Raw genomic sequence first — 24417 nt, 5'->3', positions numbered from 1 at the left:
GGTACTCATTTTGCACACAGCTTTCTCATGTTCGTGAATAATATGATGTACACCTTGCGATTATATCTTCAATGTCTGCTATCTCGATCAACATCACTTTACGATCATTCAAAATTATTTTGTGATTTTTTTTTTTCGTCGGTGACATCCTCTTTTGGAGTCCACTGCGTCCGCCGTCTTTAGTGCTCATTTCACCACGTTTAAACCTATCACACCAATCAATGATGGTTGATTTTCCTGGCGGAGACCCCGAAAACTCTTCTTCATGCCAAGTTTTTGCTTCAACTGTATTTTTTCCCTACAAAACGCAATATTTTATCAGCACACGAAATTCATTTTTTCCTTCTTTTTTCAAATAACAAAATTAGCTACACTCACAACGCCATATCTCACAAACTAATGGTCAGACCACTGTCAAATTTTGACACGTATCATTTGAAGGTTGGTACTAACTAAAAATCCTATGCTGGAACCGCCATCTATGAATCAGACCAGGGATTTTTCAATTGGCCTAATAATAAGTATAGAATAAACAATAGAGCAAATATTATATGATCATCCACACTCTCAAATCATTGAGGCTTACAGTTTGCATTGATAATTGTTGTAATTGATCATTTTAGTATTGTTGCTGTGTTATTATTAGGCTAATTTCATGAAATCAAAGTCTTGATGAATGGATTTTTTTACTCTTCTCAATTCTGAGCTTTTGTGATCTACTGAACTTTTTATGATAGAGAAAGTGTCAATGTGGCAAATGTGGTTTTGCATTTGTATTATATTTTGCAATAGAGTCTAATGTGAATATCTATTTTTTTATTGAAACACAAACTTATCAAATATCGAATTTCGGAAGCCACGTTAAGCTGAGCGATAAAAACATCACAAATTTCACGGAATGGTTTATTATTTCCCCCAATCTCATAAAATATCTCGATTTGGTGAGAGAACTTTTTCGGGAAAGAAAAATTTTTCTTGGAAATCAACAGCCTTAGTTAAGAATGAAAAGAAGAAAATACCTACATATGTTTCTTAGTAGGTACATGGTATGAATAAAAAATTCTCCTAATTGGTCCATTTTACAACATCATTGGCTATTTATATCATCTATTAAACTGCTCAAATGAAATGAAATATTTATGATATTTTAATGAATATATTCCTTGTATGAGAAATTTTCATCAGTCAATTTGTGGGATACCTTGTTTTATTATCCTCTTTTACGAACATTAAATTTCATGGACAGCGGTTTTTGATTTCATAAAATGTAAGAACATTTGCATTCGAGTAGATCATCATGAATAATTTATCCTTTTTTTTTTACTGAAAAATATTGGACTCAGATGGATAATCATGAACAAGGAACTATAGACTGCTGTTTACATACAGAAAAATTGAGATTCGAAACCGTAACCGAGTACACCAGTGTGAAACCAGCGTTGCAGATGCAATACATGCCGAAAAGCATATGAATCTAATTTATTCGTGGTGAAATAGCTGAGTTTTCCACATAAGATAACATGCATAGCATTCAAGAAGTCTCTTCTTCTTCATGAGCGCATGTGAATAGTAAAAGACCAACAATATATCTCATACCATATGCTTCCCAACTTCTTATTAACTATATCTACCAAAAGTTTTCATATTCATCAATTTACTGATGAATAAAATTATTATTTCATTTGAAATCAGTGTCCGTTAAACATAAATAAATTTAAAAATACAGATTTTTCTTAATGGGGAATAGAAAAATATTATAGGTTGGAGAACTTATCAGGTCTATGATGTGGTATTTGAACACATGCAGAAGTCTAGTAGAGTTCGTAGATATTATGATGATATTTGAATAAAAATTCTATTTTATTCAAAAAATTAAATGCACTTCTGTTCACTAATGCGAGAGGGCAAAAAGATTGCTTCCTATTAACGCCTACCGAACTCAGCTGAGTGGCGTCGCTAGGGAGGCAGAGGTGCACCCCCCTGAAATATTGCATGAGCAAAAAATAGAACCTGTATTCAACGTAAACTAGATAGACCCAAAATCTTCCCTCCTTTTATTTCTGAAAGCTGGCGTTGCCACTGACCCTGCTTTCTAGAAGTTTTAATTGTGTTTTCTCTTCTTCTGAATCTACTAGTAATGTTGTTAAATTATGTATAGAACTGTGACCTGTGAACGTTATGGGTTGACTTAAATTCGAACGATCTTTCCACTTTTCAGCATTACTCTGCGAAAAAAATTACTTTCAAAGCTGAAAAGACAGAAAAAAGTCAAAATTTTCTATTTCGAGTCATTAGATTTGAAAAATTCAAGATAACGACTGAATGACAAACCCGAAACATACATACCTCAACTCTATATACTTTTTTTTTCTTATAGATATAGGCGCTAAGTGAAATGGAGACGTATTGTGAAGTGTATGAGATTTTCACAGTTTACTCGAGGGTCCTCTGAAATGCCAGTAGAGTTTTCGACCTTCTCTATAAACTCGAGTATTAGTAGATACCTGATTATATATTTGGTAATTTCTACTTTTTTTTTGTTTTTCATATAAATCGAAAACTATGAGTGAAATGAATAAAATATCCTTGTACTAATTAGAAGACAGTCACATTTCCTATGATGATCAATACCATTCTTTGAACAAATGAGTACTGAGCTTTATTTGAAAAAAGGAATCAATAATGTGGATTCTAGTGTAAGAAAGCCTGTTTTTAATTTCATAAAATAGATCATTCATTATAAGGTGAATGAGTAAGTACTTCGCATATATTCACTTCACTCCAGCCAATAAGTCTTGAGCCTTATCATTCAAAAACACCTTTTCTCTTGAAAATTCGAAACTTTCGAAAAAGGCTACAGCCACTTTTTCAGTAGAGTAAAATTAATATCCCTTGAGCATTCTTTTAAATCTACAGTACTCACTGTGGACCAGATTCTGGAGAATAAGCTGGGTTGTCAAGCAGTTTGGGATCGCAATTCGATCGATTTGACCTTGGTTTTCATCGATTCATGACAAGCAGCATTGTCTTGATAAAAGCGAACAAATGAATCGTAACCCAACCTTCAGTATCTCAATCCAGACTGAACTTTAAATTTCAAAATTTTGAGCCGCATCCTTTGAAGCTTGGTACCTACTAACTAAAAAAAGGTGTATGGTATTATTCTACCCTCTCTCGAGGAACCATATCTTTTTCAGATCACTTCAGAGGAGATCACACTTTTCAATCACCTCTTGAGAGTGAAGCTTCGTCTGAGGAGCAATTTTGGATAGCTCTTACCATCGTTTTTCTGAAATGTTTCGATTTTCTGCGTTAGAGAGTCCATCAAACGGTGATAAAATGGTGGTCGACTTTGGTAATCTGATTTCTCTGTTTCAATTTCAATGCATTCTTCTACGAAGTTTGTCTTCTAACAGACAACCTCAACTTCATCAACTTCCCTTTCCAATAACTTTGACAAGATGAACATTTAGTGAATAATCGATTTCATGATGACAAACAAAATGCTTTCATCCGCTGAAATCCTTATTCTTATCTCTTATCAAATTGCTGTAACTGAGTATCTATCTGTTGGAAAGCGTATGAGCAATAATTTTAATAGGAAATTTGATGCTCTTTAACTTTGTCGAGGGATATTTTTAGCGTTCGACTTGTAGTTTTCTTTTTATAGTCAAAAAACAGGAAAGAATTCGTATTATTTACGTTGTTTTCCTTTCCCCAAGTTGGCACAAAGTCCTTAAGGTCGAAAACACAGCATTGGCCTCCCAGAGAGGACCCCCGATTAACCTATAAAAATTAAATTAACTTCAAAATACTTTCCACCCCAAACTACCTGGCGCCTGCTGTTTATGGCTGAAAAATATTCTGCCACAAGATCTTCATAACTTGTGACCATTTCCGACTTAATTGCCTACCTACATTTTAACCAAATGCGCCCCGTTTGAACAGACGCGCAAAAAGGGAAGTATCTTTAAGAAAGGATTGATTCGGGTTCCACCTAGGGGGATAATTATATTCTCCTAGTTTTCCCCTGATGCCGTAATCCTGGTTTTTCGGTTGTCACGATATATCCTGAATCCCTCTCCCTGTAAAACTCATTTTTTACTTCCGGAATCTACCAGGTAAATTGTGGTATTGCCGTGTCGCAAGATCTCCTTCTAGATGTCCCCAAAACCTCCCAGGAATAAAAGACAAAAACATACATGTCTCCCCACACTATAAAATTCCACACTTCGTCGTATTTCTCGATTGTCAGCGATTTGAGGAGGAAAATGCTGACTAAGCTTTCAGCCGAGGCAGCTTTCAATATGATTAATCTACAGAAGGAGCTAATCAATATGAGGTTCGCATTTTGGGCACCGCATTTGCGCCCTTATGGTTGCATGCACAAATAAATAAGAAATTTCGTTCGATCGTATAGTTGCAAACTGACCGTTCAAGAATGAAACACTGCACAATCTCATGAAATGTTTAGCAACTGCAATAAAAAAAAATATCGCATCATTAAACATTTGGGAATCCCAACTTTTGATCGCTCATACCGAAATCTATCATTTCGTCATTTTGTCTACCTAACCTAGAAACTTGAAGTTTCGAGGAAACATTTGAATCTCAAATGCCGCGTTTGAGTTGGTTATTACACTACTTCTACTAGGGATTCCGTAAATAAAGTGGTTCGAAATTTGTGATAATTCCAAAACTACAAATCCTGTCAAAATACGATTTTGCATTCAATTGTGCATTTAGCAATGCCGAGCCCCATATAGATTTTCTGGCTGATCAAATAATTAGAAGTCTACAAATTTTACAGTGACTTAATAAACAACAGTGGCGACACGCATGGTCTCGTTTTTGATTGACAGAGTCTAAATATGGCGACTTCGTGTTTACATTCTCCGATTACTTGATTCTTGAGATTTATTCAAAATGTAAGGCCCATATTTTTAAGTCAATGTAGTATTGTTCAATTGAATAAATGTACAATCAGTCTGAATAATTTTAATGTTGATAAATTGTCAGTTTAGTTCAGTCATTCATTCAGTCATCATCATTTAGCCATTTTTAGGCTCAATTTGAACGAATTGTCGCCACTGTGTTTTATTGAGTCTGTAACGAATTTTACAGTTACTTAATAAAATACAGTAGCGTAGCGACAATTCGTTCAAATTGAGCCCAAAAATGACGGATGGCGGTATCAACCATACAACTTAAGAATACGATTGACTAAACTCAACAGCCACTTCGTCAAAATTAAAAATATTGAGCTGATAAATTTGTGAATGGAACAAATTTAGAATACCTACTACAGTGACTTAATGAATTGGGCCTTATATTTCTAATGAATCCCAAAAATCAGGTAAACGTTGAATATAAACAAAAAGCCGCCATATTTAGGCTGAGAAACCTACAACCAATCGAAAACGCGATCACTCGTGTCGCCGCTGTGTTTTATTGAGTCACTGTGAAAAATTCCAAGAGGAGAGAGCAAGAGAAGAGTCATTATACAATAAATGAAAATAATTGAAAATCATTATTGACATTATTGAATGAAGCAAAACTCAATTTCCACAAATTTAAATATTTCATCAATTTTTTCGCCGACACTCTACATGGCTTCTAAGTCAAATTTGAATTTATACAAATTGAAGCTTGTAGACAAACTTAAACATGTAAAAGTTGACAGAAAATTTATGAAAACTAAAAGGGACATAATAAAATATGGAGGTAATTTGAAAGTGTGGAATTTCTGAACTTTCGGAAAATATTCAACATCGAGTTTTCCATCTAATTGTTGATTCATGGAATATTAAGGGACTACTTATTTGGTATCTACAAGATTTAGGATGAGAATCTCCCCGAAGGAAAAGGTATCTATACTTCCCTAAATATTCTTTTTAATGAACATGTTAACATATCCCCATTGTTGAATATCGGACAATTTTAGGCGTCAAACTTCCAATTCGGCATTAAATCGATAATGCTTCTTTTGATTCATAATACCTAGATTGGAACAATGCTCACACTAATCTTAAATGAAATGAAAAATCAGACTTAAATATTCCATTGCACTAGTTTGAAGCATTGACATGAAATTACATTATTCGACGTTTTGTGGCCCTGTTACATTTCAAATACGATTCGTCACTGTTTGCGATGTTGCCACATTTATTTAAAGCGTTAGCGGCGCCTTGCGAACAGTCGTCAAGAATATCCTTCTTGGATCGTATACGCAAATGACCAATTGTAACTATGCTCATTCGAAGAGTTTTTAACGATAATGAAGCTTAACACCCACCCCTCTGTCTCCAAGAGCTCAATTGCAGCAAGAATGAAAGAGCGCTCAAAAGCTCCTGATGTCATGTCAATGCTTTCCACTAACTTCAAACAATTGCAAATGAAAAAAGTCTTTTCGAAAGAGAAGAGTCATCATAACTGAAGATAATTTGCAATATACTATCATTTTTGACTAATACCTACTCGAGAGAAAACATAGTATTTTTTTTGTTCCAGGGATTCAAGTATAAACTCTAATAGTTCCTTGAGGTTTAGTGATATACTGTAACATTCCGTAAATTTTAATTGCAGCTCGAAATCCATTCTCTTCGGATATTCAACCGTGGATGAAATATCGTAACCATAAAAGTTCATTTTGATGAGTGATAAAAGTGGATGATGAAATGAAATCAGTGCCACGAAGTATCGCTAAGTACACGTATTGAAATTGTTTAGCTATGTATTCCTTTGTGGTATTCACCCTAATTTGGGCATTTACAGGTGATAAAATATTTATTTTATTATTCAATTATGTGAATGTCAGTACTTATATTCTGCAAAAATCAAATTGCTCCATCCAGAAGATTTTTGTGAAATACCAATTGTAACTCTTTATTTCTCAATTCTAACATGACCCTAAATAAATCTAGATATAGAATAATGAACTCGGTGAACCTAAAGTTATAGTAACAACTGACTTATCCTAATCACAAAATTTTGTTTTCGAAGATGACAATATCGTTGTCAAAACGTTCGTTGAACGCTTATGAAGATAATGTGGTTACTAAAACTTCAGAAGAATACCTGCAACATCCGTTGTGAACTCAAAAGGCAAGAAATTTGAAGAAATTCAATGTAGTTGGAACCTTAAGAATTCAAACCTTTCTTAATGACCTGTGAAGTTGAAGAATCTCAATTTTCAAGTAAATAAAGTATATATTTGTAGATTATTTTAATTTTGGGATACCATATCGTTCAACATCCAGACCAAATTAGACTCAGAACTAATGAAAAATAAGTAGTTATAGCATTGATTATTATCAATCTATTATTTCAATACTCAATGCGGTCACATACAATTTGATTTCAATGATTATCGTAACCATATATGTTTTGATTAGTTTTATTTGGATCGATCTATCGGCCGTTTGAATATTCAGAACTGAACTACAAAATTGTAGGGTATGGTTCAATGAATGCAGGATATTGGCTGATTGAATTTCTTCAAACTTTAATTATTGAATAATCTATAAATATTAAATATAGGTGCACTTTTATAAAAAATAAGTCTAGGCAGATTGTAGTATTTTCAATTCAAATGAATTTCTGTGATACGTTTACTTATGTCATAGATATTCCTTCATTTTTGGCAAATTTAAGTTCAATAATTGATTGAAACTCTCAATGCACATGTGCATTGAGAGTTTCAAGAAATCATTTATTGAACTTAAATTTGCTTCTGATGCATCAGAAGCATCATTTATATAGAATCAGTATTTGATGCTTTTGGCATACAGATGAAAAACAATACCCAGCTATAAAAATATATACTCTATGGGAACAACTATTTTTCATAGATAAAAATGGAGTAAGGGGAACGGAAGAGGAAGATTTCGATTTCAGAATAATAGACGGTAAATTAGCAGATATCCAGGAATTTCCATATCAAGTATCTATTATGCACAATGGTTCACACCATTGTGGAGGAAGCATTTTATCGCACTATTACATCCTAACTGCAGCCCACTGTACTGCCTAGTAAGTAAAGAGGTCAGTCAATTTTACTCTCTATATGTTATTTGTATGGAAAAAAACCATAAGAAGAATTTTTCCATTCAATTCAATTCAATTCAATTTATTCACCATAAAATGTTACAAACAATTAACACCACATACACTCGTACAACGAGTCTTCATCTTCAACCTAACCATACAAAAAAAAAAAAAAAAAAAAACAAATCAAACGAGTGTATCAATCGGTAAAATGACCCACACTAGAAATGAAAGAAATCATGTCTGTGTCGTGAATCATTCACCACATAATATAATACAGATGCATAAATCTGAATGGAGCAGATGAGGAGCCCGGAAACCGCCCCAGACAGCCAGGCGAAAAAGCGCCCCGCCATTAGACTACACGTAAAAGATCAGTAGTAGGAAGTTTGAGAAAGACCTTCTTTAATTGAACTCTATGGTTTCATGATATCTAAAAATGTATTATAGTTCTTTTGGATGTATTTTTTGGTTTGTATACTAAACTGTCGTTTATTATTAATCAATGATTTTATATTAATAGGAAGTTTGTCGTAAAACTTAGGTGCAAAGTATGTTACTATTCGTTGAGTGTGTGACTTAATGTACAGATGGGTTCGCAATAAAACTGATCTGGTGGTGTGGTGCGCAGGTATCTTTGGTAAAAGATGCTGTATCTTAGGGAGGTAATTTATGCAAGCATGAATATATAGAGCCTTAAGTGGCAGCACCTCAGCTATCTTAAACAATCTGTCAGTTGGAAATGTTCGGTTTTTCTTATGTATTATTTTCAGTATGAATTTTTGAGTGATCAAGATGTTTTGTAAAGAATTATTGAACCCTCCTCCCCAAATAACTAAACAATATCTCAGAATTGACTCTACTAATGACATATAGACCATCTTTAATAGTTTTTTATCGAGAATATCTCTAAGTTGATATAGTCTATAGACTAAATATCTCATTTTTTTATTGATATAGTTACAATGAACATTCCATCTCAGATGTTTGTCTAAGATAATACCCAAATATTTAATGTTATCGACATTTTGTATAGGTTCGCATGAACAGTTAGAATTAGAACAATCTTCGCCATGAATTTTCAAGATTGTGTTTTGTGGTCTGTCAACAGCCGAGATTGAGAAAGTAATATATTTAGCTTTTAGAATATTTATACTAAGGAGGTTGTAGTTGAGCCAGCTATACAAATTTCTAATACCATCTTCTGCCTTTCCAAACACTTCTTGCCAAGTGGATCCTGCGAATGTCAGAACAGTATCATCAGCGTAAGCAATTATTTTACCATTTGTTAAAATCGATCCAATATCGTTAATGTAGATAAGAAAGAGTGTAGGCCCAAGTACAGTACCCTGTGGGATACCTATTGTGGAGTTTCTAACCTGACTATAAGTATTTTCAATTTTGACTCGTTGTGTCCTATTCGATAAATAATTTTTAAAAAGTAGATTTGCACTTCCCCTTATACCCATATATTCCATTTTTTCTAATAATTTGTCATGAGGAACAGTATCGAAAGCCTTAGCTAAGTCGATAAAAACTGACAGATTTTTTTTATTTGCGTTCAAGTTGGTGTTTATCTCATTCGTTAGGTTAAATATAGCGTCCTCCGTGCTTAAATTTGGTCTAAATCCATATTGATTTTTATAAATTGTATTATTCGTTTCTAGAAAGTTCATAACACGGTTTTTCAAACATTTTTCGAATATCTTGGCAAAATTATTGATAAGCGCAATGGGCCTATAGTTTTGTAGAATTTGTTTATCGCCGGTCTTGTGAACAGGTACAATGCTAGATGATTTCCAGTCCTGAGGAATTTCATTTTTCTCAAATATAAGATTAATCATATATTTGAGCGGGTCTATTAAATAGGTATGTATATATTTTATGAGCTTAACGTCAATTCCGTCATCCCCAGGCGATGAATCATTCTTCAAAGTAGATATTAATTCGATAAGTTCTTGTGAGTTTACTGGTGTAAGGAAAAGCGTCTTCTGATTAGTTATGTTATTTTTGTATGTTTTTTTAGTTTTCTTAATTTCATTCTGCATTTCAACACCTATAGTGGAAAAGTAATTATTGAAAGAGTCGGCAATGTCAGTTGAATGGGTCAAAATTTCATTTTTTTCGTTGATAATGCATTCAGTTTTGCTTTGTGATTTTGTTACATTGACCGCCTCATTCATTATTTGCCAAATTTTCTTAGAGTCATTTTTTGCTAATTTAATTTTGTTAGAGTAATAATTATTTTTAGTAAGTCTTAGTAATTTATTAAGAAAATTTCTGTAATTTATATATTGAAGTTTCATTTCGTTTGAGTAATTTTTATTTAAGTCTAATTTCATCCTATCTCTCTTACGAATACTGTTTATTAATCCAGGAGTAATCCATGGTTTTAGTTTTTTATTTTTATTATTTAAACGTGTTATTCTTCTACAAGAGCTCAAATGATTCATTAAAGTGAACTTGAATATCTGATAACATTCCTCAACATTATTCCTTTCATATACTTTTAGCCAATTTTCTTCCTTCAGCAAAGTTAATAATTTTTTGACATCGGTTTCCACAAATTCTTTTGTTTTCATTTCATTTTTTATTTTTCCCTTAAAATCGAGTTCCAAGCCTACAGGATAATGATCTGTCATTGAGCATTTAAAAATAACAGGATTAAGACTAAAATTTTTTTTAATATTCATCTGCGTTCTGACAAATATATGATCAATTAAGGTTGATGTAGTTTCTGTCACTCTAGTAGGCTTGTTTATATAAGAAATAAAACCACACGATCCCAAAATATTCATATAGAGACTTGACATTTTATCGTTTCCATTCAAAATATCAATGTTTATGTCTCCTACAATTATCTCAACACTATTCCTCTTTAGTTCACTTAAATATTTTTCCATTTCTTCCATGAATACACCCAAATTAGTTGAAGGAGGTCTGTAAATAGCTGTTATCCCAAGAGCAAGTTCATTTATTATAATTTCTACACGAACAGGAGTTGTTTGATTCAGTTGTGTATAGTTAACTCTTGGATTCAAATTCTTTCGAACATAAACTATTGTTCCATCATTCTTATTGAATACAGAATTATTATAATATATTTCATAGCCATTTATTGAAAATAGTTCAATGTTAGTAAGGTTGAAAGTTTCTGAGAGTACAATTATATCTATTTTTTCTAAATTTATTTTGTCCAGACAAACTAATAATTCATTGAAATTTTTTTGAATGCTTCTTATGTTGAAATGTATTATACCTAGACGCGACATGCCCCCAACGAAGCCCCCCCCGGCCCCGATCTCCCCAGTCATAGTGGTCCCCGGGACCTCATCAAGCTCCAGTGTCTCTAATATGTTCATTAGACAGGGGAAACAAATAAATACCCCTCACATGCTCTCTGATGAAGCTAACATTTTGAAAAACTCAAAAAAGTGCTCATAATTATAAATAATCTATATTATGTTCTAAAGTAACTAACAACCATCATTAACCTAAAGAATAAAAAATCAACAAAAGAATTCAATACATATGAAGGCCAAAAAAAAAAAAAAAAAAAATTTTCAACATTTCAGAACGTAAACTATTTATGGAGATAATTATTTTTGTGAGGTTACAATTTTCCTCTTCACTCCATTTTCGGTTTTAACATAAATGTTTCCATTACGCGTGAATACTTGTTTTTTGTCCTCACTTTTTTGTCGTAGTGAGCGATATAACTCTAGACGTCTCTTTGTTAGATCTTCAGCGATTCCAATTTTCGTTCCGTTCAAACGTCCGCAATTTTTCAGTATTGTTAATTTTGTTTGATACCGTTCAAATCGAATAATCACTGGACGTGGATTTTTCCCTTTTACACCCACTCTATAGCATTTCACAATATCAGATTTGTTAACTTTTACCTTCATGTTTTCGTTGAATATTTCAAGTAAATTTTCCATTAAGTTTTCTTCTTGCATTTCCATCAGATTGTAAACACATACATTGTTGACTTTCTCTGCTTGCATAAGGTTATCCATCCTCATATTGATCGACTCAATTTTATCCGTGTTATCGTTGACTGCAGATTGTAAAATATCAAGTTTTTCGTTGATCTTGATAAGAAGTTTGTTTATGAATTTATCGTCACTGAAGAATTCTACAATGGATTCCTTGATTGCTACTTTAATATCTGTGTTAGTTTTAGGGCCCATTTTTATATTATATATTAAAATATTTATATCATATAAAATACAATTAACACTTTGAAATTTTGTGACTCGTTGGCACTTGGATAATCTCTATTTTTCTAGTTATCAGGAGCGATGTGATCACGTACTACATCATGCGCATCTCGACAGTGAATGAAATCGTTTTTTTTCTCCATGATAGATGTAGTTTGATATTTTATTTATTTCTGAGAAGATATTTATATGTCAAACTTTTTTTTGTTAACTCATTTTATGGATGCTTCCTATCTAAACACAATATATAACTCTACATGAATTTTTTTTTTCTAAGTTTCTGGATTTGTTAGGCAACAAATTCAAAATGAAATTTTCAGCAGTATATACTGATCTGATACTGTCCCCCCTATCTGAAGATCATCATCACTGTCCGTTTCAATTATTCTTGGAAGATAAGTTGTTAGTTGGTAGATATTGAACCGAATAAGTAATGACAGTTTGACTTTTATCAATAAAATAATCAATTAAAGAATCGATTGTCAAGAAAACGATTTCATAGGAAATGAGATTGTGGTCGAAAAAACATTATTCATTGAAAAAAAGTTAACTTATGATAATGATGATTACGATCTCAGAAAAAAAGTTATTTGGACTTAGTTAATCGGAGCATTCGGTTTTTTGCTTTCAAACATCAGTACTGTCTGTGATATTCAAGGTTCTTCGATCCTTTCAGTCATTTGCTTATGTTATTGTTTCATCAGATCATTTTTTTTTTTCATGAGATCTCCATATCATTTTGTTAAGAGTCGGAAATAATACTCGAAAATATGTTTAAAACCGATATCTCTGTAGTCATGAACATGACCTAGAATTTACATCTCATTCATCTCAATCGACATGGATTTACTGCACAACTTTCAGACTCCAGAGCTCCTATTGACATCTATACTTAGGTTGTGGTAACAAACTACGAGATATGAAATAATTTTCCGTTGAAGAAAACTGCAATCTAATCACGGCATTTTTAATCCATATTTCATATATCTATTTCAGTTTCTAACATTCACGAACTGATTTATACTACATAAATGAGTCTTATTCCAAAATAGGTAATAATTGTCGTTTCACTTATCAGTTTCAAGTACCAATGAATTTTACTACAGTTGATTATAGGTAGGAAATGTATAGGTATTCGAGGAAATAAAATTTAAATTCAAAATAAGATTATGTGACCAAGACAGAGTTTTTTCATTCATGGATTGCGGACCTCAATGTATTTCCGGATATTTATTCGAAAAATAAAATTTTGCGATAATGAACTCTTCTCTTCATTTCTAGCCTACCTGCATACCAATTTTCAGTCCGAGTGGGCTCGAGTGTTTTGGATAAAGGTGGAATGATTCATCAAGTCCAAGAAATTTATGGCCATCCTAACTTCACTACTAAATTCGAGTATGACGTGGCCATTATGAAACTAGAAACTCCTTTGAAATACAGTAATAAGGTATTACCAATTCAATTGGCCGAAGATCAGCAAAGACTTCCACCAGCAGGGACTTTAGCATTGGTAATTTGCGCATTGATAATAGTACCTAATCATTTCTTAATAAAATATGCAATGTCCAAGTTCTGTGTCCCACTGATGATTCAAGAATGTTTAGAGGGTGGGATATAAAATAGAACAACTGAATATTTTTCTAAGAATTGAATCAGAACATTTTCCATGAACCTCTAGATTTTTTTCTTGTGGGTTCATTTGCACAGTGTCTTGTTTGAGACATAAGATAGGGGTACTGTTAGAGAAGAATACTGTAAGCATATAATATTGAATAATTAAATATTTTTAATGTTTAGACATTAAAGGTGATCAATTTGACAATCTGTTCTTTACATTAATGTTTAAATCAAGTCAACTATTACTGAACGTAATTTTCTTTAATATAATTTCTTTGTTTGAAGGAGTTGGGACATTCTAGATTATTTAGTGAAGGTTTTTCACCAGATGTTTCGCCTAAAACAGCGTTTTCGCCTAAGACAGTGGTTTCTAGGTCATAGATTTTTAACCCCCTCCGGAATTCTAGACGAATTGTGATAAATCCATTGAGTCAAATCAAGTTACAATCTACGACCTAGAAGCTTCTGACGTTACCTATATCAGATGTAGGCGAATAGGAGAAAACCAATTACTCAGAACATGTCTTGGAAGCCTGAAACCTTTTTTCATTTGTATTTGACCAGAATTTCGAAAAATTGCTGCAGTATTTGTTTTCAGGTGGCTGGTTGGGGAAGGATAATATCTACGAAGGACGAGATGTCCCCTCACCTCATGTTCATGGAGGTACCGCTTCTACCCTATAAACTGTGCAAAGAATTATATAGTCATAAGTCATTCATCCTCGACGACAGAATGTTCTGTGCTGGAAAAGTAGAAGGGGGTATAGATTCTTGCTTTGGAGATAGTGGTGGAGCTCTGGTTATAGATGGAATTCAATATGGAATAGTGTCATGGGGTATTGGATGTGCTCTGAAGAACAGACCTGGAGTTTATGCATCTGTACCGCGTTTGCGGAAATACATATTAGAGCAATCTGGAATATAGTTATAATTACATCTATGCAAGAAAGGTTTTTTTTTAATCCCACTATATATGAAAAATATTGAGTTGAATTTGTCGCTTAGAGGACATCAGTTTATTTCAATGCAAAAGGCAATAAATTAGCTAAAGACATGCTTATATTCAAAATTAAAAGAATAATATAAACGAATGTCGTGAGGAGACTGAATTTTGAAATTAAGTTTCGAGAATTTTTTTTATAACCACAAAGCTACATTTTATAGATATCGTTATGAAATTTGCTACACGTCTTCAATGCATCAATCACTCAGTGGCTTCCGTATGGGTTTTGTATTGACTATATTTTTGGAAAAAAGTAGTAGGTATGATTTATCTTGAAATGAAAATGAATTATAGCCACATTATATAAAATGAATGAAAGTTCCTTTTTAAAATAGGTGCTAATGAATCAAAAACGTTACAAAAAAAAATTTACTGAAAACACATAAATTACGAAATTCTCAATTGGAGAAGTATGCTCGATATGTCAGTTCTAACTTACGAAAACACTAGAAGTGAAATAGAAAGTTTTGCTTCTGTTGATTTCCTATCCAAAAATATTGGCTCTTGAAATTCAAGTATAAACTTGCACTTCAAACTTCTAGAGATATCGAGAACAACTTCTCAGTACAATAATAACTTCAGTAACAAGTAATGAACACTCTGAAAAACACTTTTATATAACATAATTTACATACACTCGAGACTACACATCCTTCAAAGATAACCTCCAATTTTTTGAAAATAGAGATTAGGTTGAGTGCTTAATTGATTCAGACAACTGTTATAAAAAATGTTTCCTAATGAAAAACGTATCAGTTCTACTTCCAACACCGCTAAAGTCATGAAACTATTAGGTTTTTCAGCTCTCTTAACCATTCCTATTGTCAGTGGTAAGTTTATTCCCGAACGAATTGAATTTCAAATCATATTGGTTCAGAGAATGTTCGAAACGATCATTTTGGGAGTAGTTCGAGTAAACTCCTAAGAAGAGAAAATCCCTGATAATTTCCATTATAATATCAGTTTTTACATTTATTATCTCCGAAGTTAGGCATTATGTCCGGAACTTTCCTCATTAAAATTCTATGTTGTGAAAATTCTGAAGAACAACGCAAATATTCAGGAACTTGGAAGGAACCTCGAAAGAAACATCTTAAAGAGTGATTGTAATAGACAATTGCAAGAAAAGTTGGAACTTATTATTAATAATCATTTAATTATTTGCTTCCGTACAGGAAATCGAATCAGTTTCAAGTATTTTTGAATCATCCTTTTCAAATATTTTTCAATCACAAATATATAAACACAAGGATTTGACTCTACAGTGCATAATTTTCGAAATTATAAATTCCAAAGGTTTGGTTGTTCCACATGGAAATTTTGCATCAATGGAAAATTTTCCATATATTGTGTCTTTGCAAAAATTGGGCAATCATTTTTGTAGTGGTGTAATCATCGACTCTAAGAATGTTTTATCAGCTGCTAGTTGCTTCGATTTGATTGAACCGTGAGTAGTATTTTTTTACTGATACAATAATGAACTTCTGCTTTTCGAGAATTGAAAAAAATGTTTAAGTACAAAATTGCATTTGACTCATTTATTTTCGGATATAATTTCAACAATCGTGTTTTTCATCATTCAGGTTTGACTTGCAATTTTTGAGAGTTGTTGCTGGTTCTTCTACACCCGGTAAAAATGGAGTTGAAGTAGCAGTTTCCGATTTTTTAATTCACGAAAATCATGTTAACGTGAACGTAACATACGATGCTGTTATTGTGAAGGTGAACTTTTCACATTCATCTAGAGTTTTATAATTATTGAGTATTTTCAGCTTGCACAAGATCTGACATATTCCGATAAAATTTCACCAGCAATTTTATCTGAGCAAGACGTTCCTGCTGGCACTGTAGTGAATATTACTGGTTTCAATATAAATCAGGTGAGAAATAGTAGAAAATAATAATAGCTGAAAAAACTTCAACTCATTTGATAGGAAGTCGCACCACAAATACTCAAATATGCAGAGGTGGAGATAATTCAACAGGATGAATGTCACAAGATTTGGCCACAAAAAACAGCCAGTAATCAGTTATTCTGTGCTGGAGATATATATCAGGATGTTTGCAAAGTAAGTTGATGAATTAATGTATGAAATTTTAGGACAGTAGGAATTACTTAATCGAAGATAAGCGTAGGTGTTGGTTTTAAATTCACCCGAAGTAATGTATCAAGATTCGGGAGCAATTCCGAAAATCCAATGTTTTATTTCATTCATGAGGAGATCTTTTTTTCTAGGGAGACGCTGGAGCTCCAATGGTTCTGAAGGAAAATTTGATTGGATATTCTTCTCTTTTATCATGCAATAGTGGAAAGCCAAGTTTATTCACCAAAATTTCGTCGATACGGAGCTGGATCAGACAGAATACTGGTGCTTAATGATCTTCGAAGTTTCGAAAAATATCCGTAAACTTGATTTTTATTTTGTTTCTGAGAGGAAATCCCAGGAAATTTTATTTTGTAAATAATTTTTTTATCCATGTTCTGAATCTTTTATATTTCATGTCCCTAATTCATATCTGCTTCTGCTTATTTTTCGGGATGAGGGAAATATCCATACCAAAAATTACATCAACCAACATGTTATTTTTATCGATATCTCACTAATTGTTAATATTGTTATAACATAAGAGTGTGGGATTTGATTCTATATTATATCCTTATGAAAGTATCATTTTTCTATTATTTATTGAAACTTAAGCTGATTTCATTAATACAATTCTGTTGAGTATTGTCGGAACTAGGTAGATGATGACCAATATAATTTTACGAATCAAAATTTAACAGCTTTATGTGAGGTCAAATAAGGCATTTTCATTTGTTGAAATTTAAAAAAATTAATACTAGTTGATTTTTATGATCATCTCTATGTTGTCAATTGAGAAATTCAGTGATAGCAAAAATGTATTATTACAAGATCAAGTTCAGGAAGTTTTTTTTCATATCAACATGTATCCTATCCAAACAATTTGAATGGAATGGAAAGTTTCATATCTTGATAAGATTTTCTATCTTTATATAATCTGGATAAAAATAAATAATAAATTATTACAACTATTCGGATGACATAATATACCGGGGGATTCACCGCGATGGCCTATTAGACGTTTATGAAATACTAATCATAATTTTCTGCTGAAAATTTGCATGTTGGGGTTTGAGACAATAATTTTTCTCCCTTAAATATTTTCAGATCTCTACAACTGCCGGTTATATCGAAACCACTACGTTCTTAACTGAAATAGCACATCCAGTTTATTATTGCATCATTAGATAGTTTATTTGATGACAATTTCAGCAATATGCCATGCCTTGGGTATAAACTCAACGGTTCATGAGTTAATTGAAATCTTATGGAAAAAGGCGACGAGGACTGACAGTTTCTCGAATATTCCTGAAATAAATTTTTTCGAAAAAATCTTTTCCATTTTTGATTCTGCAAATACGTAGTATTATAAGACTGTTTGCGGTTTGGACCAAACATGTTCATCAAAAGATCATGAACTTGGACAATTCAAATTAATCAAAACGCTCTAATTTCAAATTAAAACCCATATTTTTTATTATTTCAGTCAATTCTACGTATAAAGAGAAGGGAGGTTACTTCAACAAACCTTATACCTGAAATGAATACTTGAAAAGTTAACGTGAAATCCCAACGAAAAATCAATTACAATTCATGAAATTTCAAATTGAGTTATCCAAAAATCGAATTTCAGTTTCTTTCTGTCATATACTACTCCACACAGTTATAAATTGCGGTTTTTTCTTATTTTAAATAAAATCCCCTTCTCTTCTACGTAGAATTGACTTAAAAAAATATATAGGTTCTAATTTAAAAATCTTTAATTTTTATGAATTTGAGTTGTCCAAGTTCATGATCTTCTGATGAACACCCTCTACATTTCTGCTTCAGACCGCAAACAGTCTTATAATACTACGTATTCGCAGAATCGAAAATGAAAAAGGTTTCTTCGAAAAAAACTGCTGCTACAGAAATATTCAAAAAGATGTGAGTCCTAATCGCCATCATTTATTTCATAAGAATCCCATTAACTTATGAACCGTTGAGTTTTTACCCGTGGTATAACATATTGCGGAAATTGTCATCAAAGGGGCTGTCTAATGATGCAATAATATACTGGGTGTGCCAATTAAAATAAGGAAGTCGTAGTCTCTTTCCGGTATAATGAAAAATTGTAAAGATTTTAAATGAACATTTTTAGAACAGAATTATGATTATTTTTCCATAAACGCCTAATTGGCCAACGCGGTGAATCATCCTGTATATATTACGCACATGGTAACTTTTGCATGTATGTTACTTGATAATTGTTACATTTCATTTTGTACGTACTATTTGTTGTTTGATGATGCAAACTGACTTATACATTAGGTATTTGAGATATACATGTTTTTTTTTTTAGTAATTGAGATACGTGAGTGAAATGTCCGCTTATGATGTACTGGTCGATGAAATAATCTATTTCGACTAATATAACCATTCTTATATATTAGCATTGTATTTAACCCAGTTCCTATATTTGGATACTCTGGTGTAAACCCCAGGGAAACGTGGTCTGGCACAACCATATCCCCATGATACAACTCCAACCAGTTTACCATTTGATACAAGGGGCCCACCTGAATCACCCTGAAAAAAATTTTGATTTAATCCCTGCAAATTTTGCACAATTGTTCATCATTTCCTGATATCGCCTACAATTATTAAAATCGGCAAACAAAATAATTAAACCAAATTATGGACCCCAACCCAAGGTCATCCTTGTCGAAATTGAAATAAGTTTGCTAACCTTTGAGTCATGAAGCTATGAATATTTATTTTGATGATCATATCATACAAAAAAATTGATAACTTCAAATTTCACTACTTCGAGTTTTTGCATTAAGTATCATTACATCAATCAACGTGGGTGTTCAATTCCTTGAATACGAATGAAGATTCCAAAGAATGTTCATTTTATGTAATGTAATTTTTTTTATTGCTTGTAATCATGCAAATATAGTTCATTTTATTCCTGAGCACTGGAGAGCGGATGACGTACTATTTTCTTGTTTTAATAATTCATCGGAATAAATTTGCCTTATTGGAGCTCAAAATTAATAAATAACTAAAATAATAAATCGTTCTTCCATTAGACAAACATGCAGCAAAATCATCCGACCCTTGACAAGATAAAAAAAGAATAATGATGTGTTCTAATTACCTGACAAGAATCTTTTCCTCCTTTAGTTTCTCCTGCACATATCATATTGTCCGTAATGTGGCCTGTTGAACGATATAAACGTTTGCAAGTTTGTTGTTCCACTACGGGTACTCTAACTTGCTGAAGACTCTTTGTTGTTTGACCACCACCTTCCTAAGAAAAAATTTCATCTATAGTTCCAATATTTTAGCATTGCAGAATGTATCTAATGGAAGTAATTCGGAACAACGATTACTCGTTCTATACCCATTACCAAATTTCATGAAAATGAAAAAGTCAAACGCGGGATATTGAGGATCCGGGAATACCAAGTTAGCTATTCCGTATTAGATATATTAAGAAATTTATAATATGCTTGTGGGTGTGAAATGAATTTGGTATTTCATTCTATCGGCCAAAACTTACAGATGTATAGCCCCAGCCACTGACTGTTGCTAATAATCCAGCTTTGATTTGTTCTCCTTGTTTGGGAAGTTGCACTATACGAATTCCATCTCCAATAGGTAGAGATTTGCAGAGCTATAAGAACATACAATTTGAATTAAGATTCCTCTGAAGTATGAAATGGTTATATCATGTTGAAACTTTGAAAAATAATTGAATGCAAATTCTTTTGTTCAAATTTGAAAAAATGCAATTGATAAGATTTTATCAAATCACAGTCGATACCGATCAGTTCAATAATGCTTCCAGAAGTCAAAATTATATACAGGGTGGCCATTTGAAAACGAAACAGACGAGATTACAGACGAAATAAAGTTTTTCGATAGAAATGCTCGGACAGGTCGATTTCTGTTTCGAGGGGGACAACTTAAGATGTAGGTTACGGACGCATAGCGCTTCAACCCTTGCTACCACAACCCTCACCCCCAAATTTTGAATAGGGGAGATGGGGTGAGTGATACCTCAATTTAAAGGTATTTTTATACAAATTTCAGCACAGTAATTGTTTTTTCATTTTATGCATTAATTCTCGAAATATTCTTAACTAAGTATTTGAAAATGAAGTGGTGTTTTCATGGCACTTGTAGTGTTTTGTGAAAAATCGACATTTTGAGCTTCAAAACAACCATGACTGTGTGGCTTCCTTCCTAACTAACTAACGCATGAATATTTCGAGAACTAATGCATAAAATGAAAAAACAATTACTGTGCTGAAATCAGTATAAAAATACCTTTAAATTGAGGTATCACTCACCCCATCTTCCCTATTCAAAAATTGGGGGTGGGGGTTGTAGCAGCAAGGGTTGAAGCGCTATGCGTCCGTAACCTACATCTTTAGTTGTCCCCCTCGAAACAGAAATCGACCTGTCCGAGCATTTCTATCGAAAAACTTTATTTCGTCTGTAATCTCGTCTGTTTCGTTTTCAAATGGCCACCCTGTATAATAGGTATATAAGGTGTAGTGAAATAAATACATTATTTTTGCATAAAAAACAAGGCTCTGATTTATAACCATAGTTGTTTGTTCAATAACTTGTAGCCATTTTGAAGGTAATTCCATTATGCCTGTCTCATAGATGTCTTCGTCCCTATTGGCAAAAAATTGAGACAGTCGATTTCCACAAGCCTCTGTTGAAGCCAATTTTTCACAAGCAAAATTATTCGCCATGGATAGGAATAGATGGTAATCACTTGGTGCTAGGTCCGGACTATGATGTGGATGCAACCAAGCTCCCGGAGCTTCTGGTGAATCACTATTAATGAGTGTGGCCTGGCGTTGTATTAGTGGAACACAATTCCTATCCTATTGGCCGCTTCTAGGGTATTCCTTCCTTCAGATGGTCCAATTGTTGGCAGCACAGTTCCGAGTCTACAGTTGTGGCAAAGGAAAGCAGCTCATAGTAGATAATTCTCTGCAAATCTCACCAAACAGACTGCAAAACCTGCCTGGCCATCAATCCTAGCTTGGCCATAGTTTCCACCGGCTCACCACGTTTTGAACACGACCATTTTCGTTTGACGTTGTCGTAAGTAATTTACTTCACATAACCATTTAACAACCACATCAAAAATAGATCGATTTTATGGCGATTCGGCAGCCCTTCCCAGATGAAATTACTGTTCATAACTCATGAGGTTTTTTGTATTAACTTGAGTTGAACCCATACATCGAACTTACTTGAGACCAGCCTTATGCAAATAGTTCCAAACAGATTTTTGTGCTTCTTCAGCTTTTCGGCAATAGAAACATTGCTTACGTGATGGTCAGGCTCGACAATGTCCGTGTTTTTATCGACATTTTCGACAATTCGCCTTCCAGTGACATCGATACGAGAGACAGATAACTAAATTGGAAAAATAATGGATTTCGTTTTACTGAACCTAATTTTAAGTACAAGAACGGTATGTTTATTTTACCGGTAAAATTGTTTGATCAGTTCGCCCTGCCTTCGTGATGCTTATAGCATTTTTTGCATTTCATTATTGTTTCCTCAAATTGAATAAATCGATTTCCAGCTAGTTATTGAAAATTCAAAAACGGCCTTTTATGAGAGTGATATTTTTACCACATCAGTTTCGATGGATACCAATTACTTTAACCATAACCATAAACAATACACCCTTCAATTTGAGGTTTCTGTTCGTTTCTTATTCTGTAAATTTTAGTGATATTATGAAATATACTTTAAAGACGCCTTGAACCTAGCAACTGATAAAGAAAACTAACTATCTAGGCAATAAATATTGTAAAGAAATCCAGAAAGATGTTCATTCACCTGTAAAATCGCTATATCATTATCTTGAGAAAATTTATTATACAATCCATGTTTAGTAGCAGAACACACTTTGGATGTAAAACCTCCAGAAACAATGTTGGTCGAACCAGCTCTCACTTGTAGTCTACTCGTCTGAAATCTATGGAAATCATTTAAAGCAATAAAGATGAACAGGCTCAAGTTCGATATAGTTCGATAAAATCACAAAAACGTGGTTCTACGTCGAATATGGAAAAAGTCCATCCTGATCTGTAAGAAAATATAGGTAAACATACCCGTCTACACAATGTGCTGCTGTTAGTATGAAGGAACGATGGATTATGGATCCACCACAAATATGTTGACCTCTGTACTGTAAAGAAATTTGGTATGGCAACTGGGTAATATTTACTGCACTTCCACCTACTATACGTCCATCCAAATGTGGTAGATGCTCGCTGAATTCTGGAAAGTCTGCAAAAATTACGGAAGATCTTCTTTAGCTCCCATATAATACCCTGAAGGTAGTTACAAGGCTTGGTTCAGGCAATAGAGGAATAAAAAGTAAAATTTCTCAAACATAAATTGAAAAATATCTGAAAATTGTTGATTTAATCTAAACAAAAAATGAATAAATGAACAAAAGACAATGAAACATTTCATCATAGCATGAATGTCTGAAATAAAAATATATTCTAAATAACAATGATTTCAGTTTCTTAGTCAATCCATTTCCAATTTTCAAATTCCAATTTTCAAATTCAAATTTCAAAAAGGAAGCTCACACTTACCCACAAATAATTCATAATTTTGTTCTGTGTCGATTTCTGTGATATTTTCGCAGTTAACCACTAGAAACTCAAAATGAATGGTCAAAAAAATGAGAAGTATACGCATTTTGCCACGAAACTCTTAACATAATCAACAAAGTTCATATTTACCTTCCTTTATATGCTTCAATTTATCTGAATGGATGATAGGTGACTTTGTTCTCCTCAACTCAACACCTGAATTCATGTTCTCGTCTCTAGATAAGACATACCAATATGCATCATTAGAAGGGACAAGTGTGATTCATCTGAATTTTGGTCTTCACAAGATTAAATTGTTGAAATTCTTATTGATCCCGTAGTTGAGGTACTGCTATTTCCATTGTGATATAAACAATTTTATTCATGAAATTTAATCAATAAATACTAAAGGTTACCTTGTCTTCTTGCAATGATGTTTATTGATTTGAAATATAAATTCGGATCTCAAATTCCGCCTTTTAGTTTGTTAGTGAGCAAAACTGACTTGTTGCACTTTACATATGCCGTTCAAATTTTTTTTTATTATATATAGAATAACAATTTGAAGCTTCATGCCATATTTCTTGTTAATTGCATTACCTGAAGCACAGAATATTCATGGAGAATATCGGAAACAAATGATCCATATCTCAGTGTCAATAAATACATAAAAAAATGTGATTTTTAATTATTACTCGCAAATGGAATGGAATTGTAGGAAATCATTTTCGGAATATGGTTTCTTATTGATGTGATTCATCTTTTCCGAACATGAAATTCGATCGAAGTCCGCTCAATTCCTAAGAGCCCGC

At 32.9% G+C, this 24417-nt stretch overlaps 3 protein-coding genes across 3 annotated transcripts in view; 2 read left to right on the top strand and 1 right to left on the bottom strand.

The window, feature by feature from the left end:
* The window catches only part of LOC123677208 (serine protease 53-like), a 31798-nt gene extending 14239 nt beyond the window's left edge, over positions 1–17559 (top strand). Inside the window, exons 5-12 of the mRNA XM_045613780.1 lie at positions 7851–8031; positions 13551–13779; positions 14485–14773; positions 16186–16336; positions 16473–16611; positions 16662–16769; positions 16824–16958; positions 17126–17559. Coding sequence (XP_045469736.1) covers positions 7851–8031; positions 13551–13779; positions 14485–14773; positions 16186–16336; positions 16473–16611; positions 16662–16769; positions 16824–16958; positions 17126–17266 — 1373 coding nt within the window. The 3' untranslated portion in view covers positions 17267–17559. The remainder of the gene's footprint in view (positions 1–7850; positions 8032–13550; positions 13780–14484; positions 14774–16185; positions 16337–16472; positions 16612–16661; positions 16770–16823; positions 16959–17125) is intronic.
* Positions 6623–14835, top strand: LOC123677071 (trypsin-3-like). Its single transcript, XM_045613514.1, has 4 exons — positions 6623–6774; positions 7851–8031; positions 13551–13779; positions 14485–14835. Exons 1-4 carry the CDS (start codon positions 6732–6734, stop codon positions 14809–14811), a joined length of 780 nt encoding a protein of 259 aa, XP_045469470.1. The 5' UTR covers positions 6623–6731; the 3' UTR covers positions 14812–14835.
* Positions 17560–17996: 437 nt separating the features above from the next.
* Positions 17997–23831, bottom strand: LOC123677207 (trypsin-7-like). The gene is made up of 6 exons (XM_045613779.1): positions 23756–23831; positions 23111–23288; positions 22836–22974; positions 20521–20634; positions 20116–20268; positions 17997–19541 (listed from the first exon to the last, which is right to left on the bottom strand). Exons 1-6 carry the CDS (start codon positions 23829–23831, stop codon positions 19395–19397), a joined length of 807 nt encoding a protein of 268 aa, XP_045469735.1. The 3' UTR covers positions 17997–19394.
* Between the last annotated feature and the right edge of the window lie 586 nt (positions 23832–24417).

Source organism: Harmonia axyridis, chromosome 3 (genome assembly GCF_914767665.1).
Source record: "Harmonia axyridis chromosome 3, icHarAxyr1.1, whole genome shotgun sequence".
In the NCBI taxonomy this organism is placed as follows: Eukaryota; Metazoa; Arthropoda; class Insecta; order Coleoptera; family Coccinellidae; genus Harmonia; species Harmonia axyridis.
This window is presented reverse-complemented; position numbering and strand designations above follow the sequence as displayed.

Excerpts from the sequence above, each read along its gene's own strand:
- LOC123677207 (XM_045613779.1), bottom strand. The coding sequence starts at position 23,831 with ATGAATTCAGGTGTTGAGTTGAGGAGAACAAAGTCACCTATCATCCAT. Across the intron at positions 23,289-23,755 it reads ATTGAAGCATATAAAGGAAG|ACTTTCCAGAATTCAGCGAG; the intron begins GTAAATATGAAC and ends TAATTTTTGCAG. Across the intron at positions 22,975-23,110 it reads GCAGCACATTGTGTAGACGG|ATTTCAGACGAGTAGACTAC; the intron begins GTATGTTTACCT and ends TGATTTCCATAG.
- LOC123677071 (XM_045613514.1), top strand. The coding sequence starts at position 6,732 with ATGTATTCCTTTGTGGTATTCACCCTAATTTGGGCATTTACAG. Across the intron at positions 8,032-13,550 it reads GCAGCCCACTGTACTGCCTA|CCTACCTGCATACCAATTTT; the intron begins GTAAGTAAAGAG and ends CTTCATTTCTAG. Across the intron at positions 13,780-14,484 it reads CAGCAGGGACTTTAGCATTG|GTGGCTGGTTGGGGAAGGAT; the intron begins GTAATTTGCGCA and ends ATTTGTTTTCAG.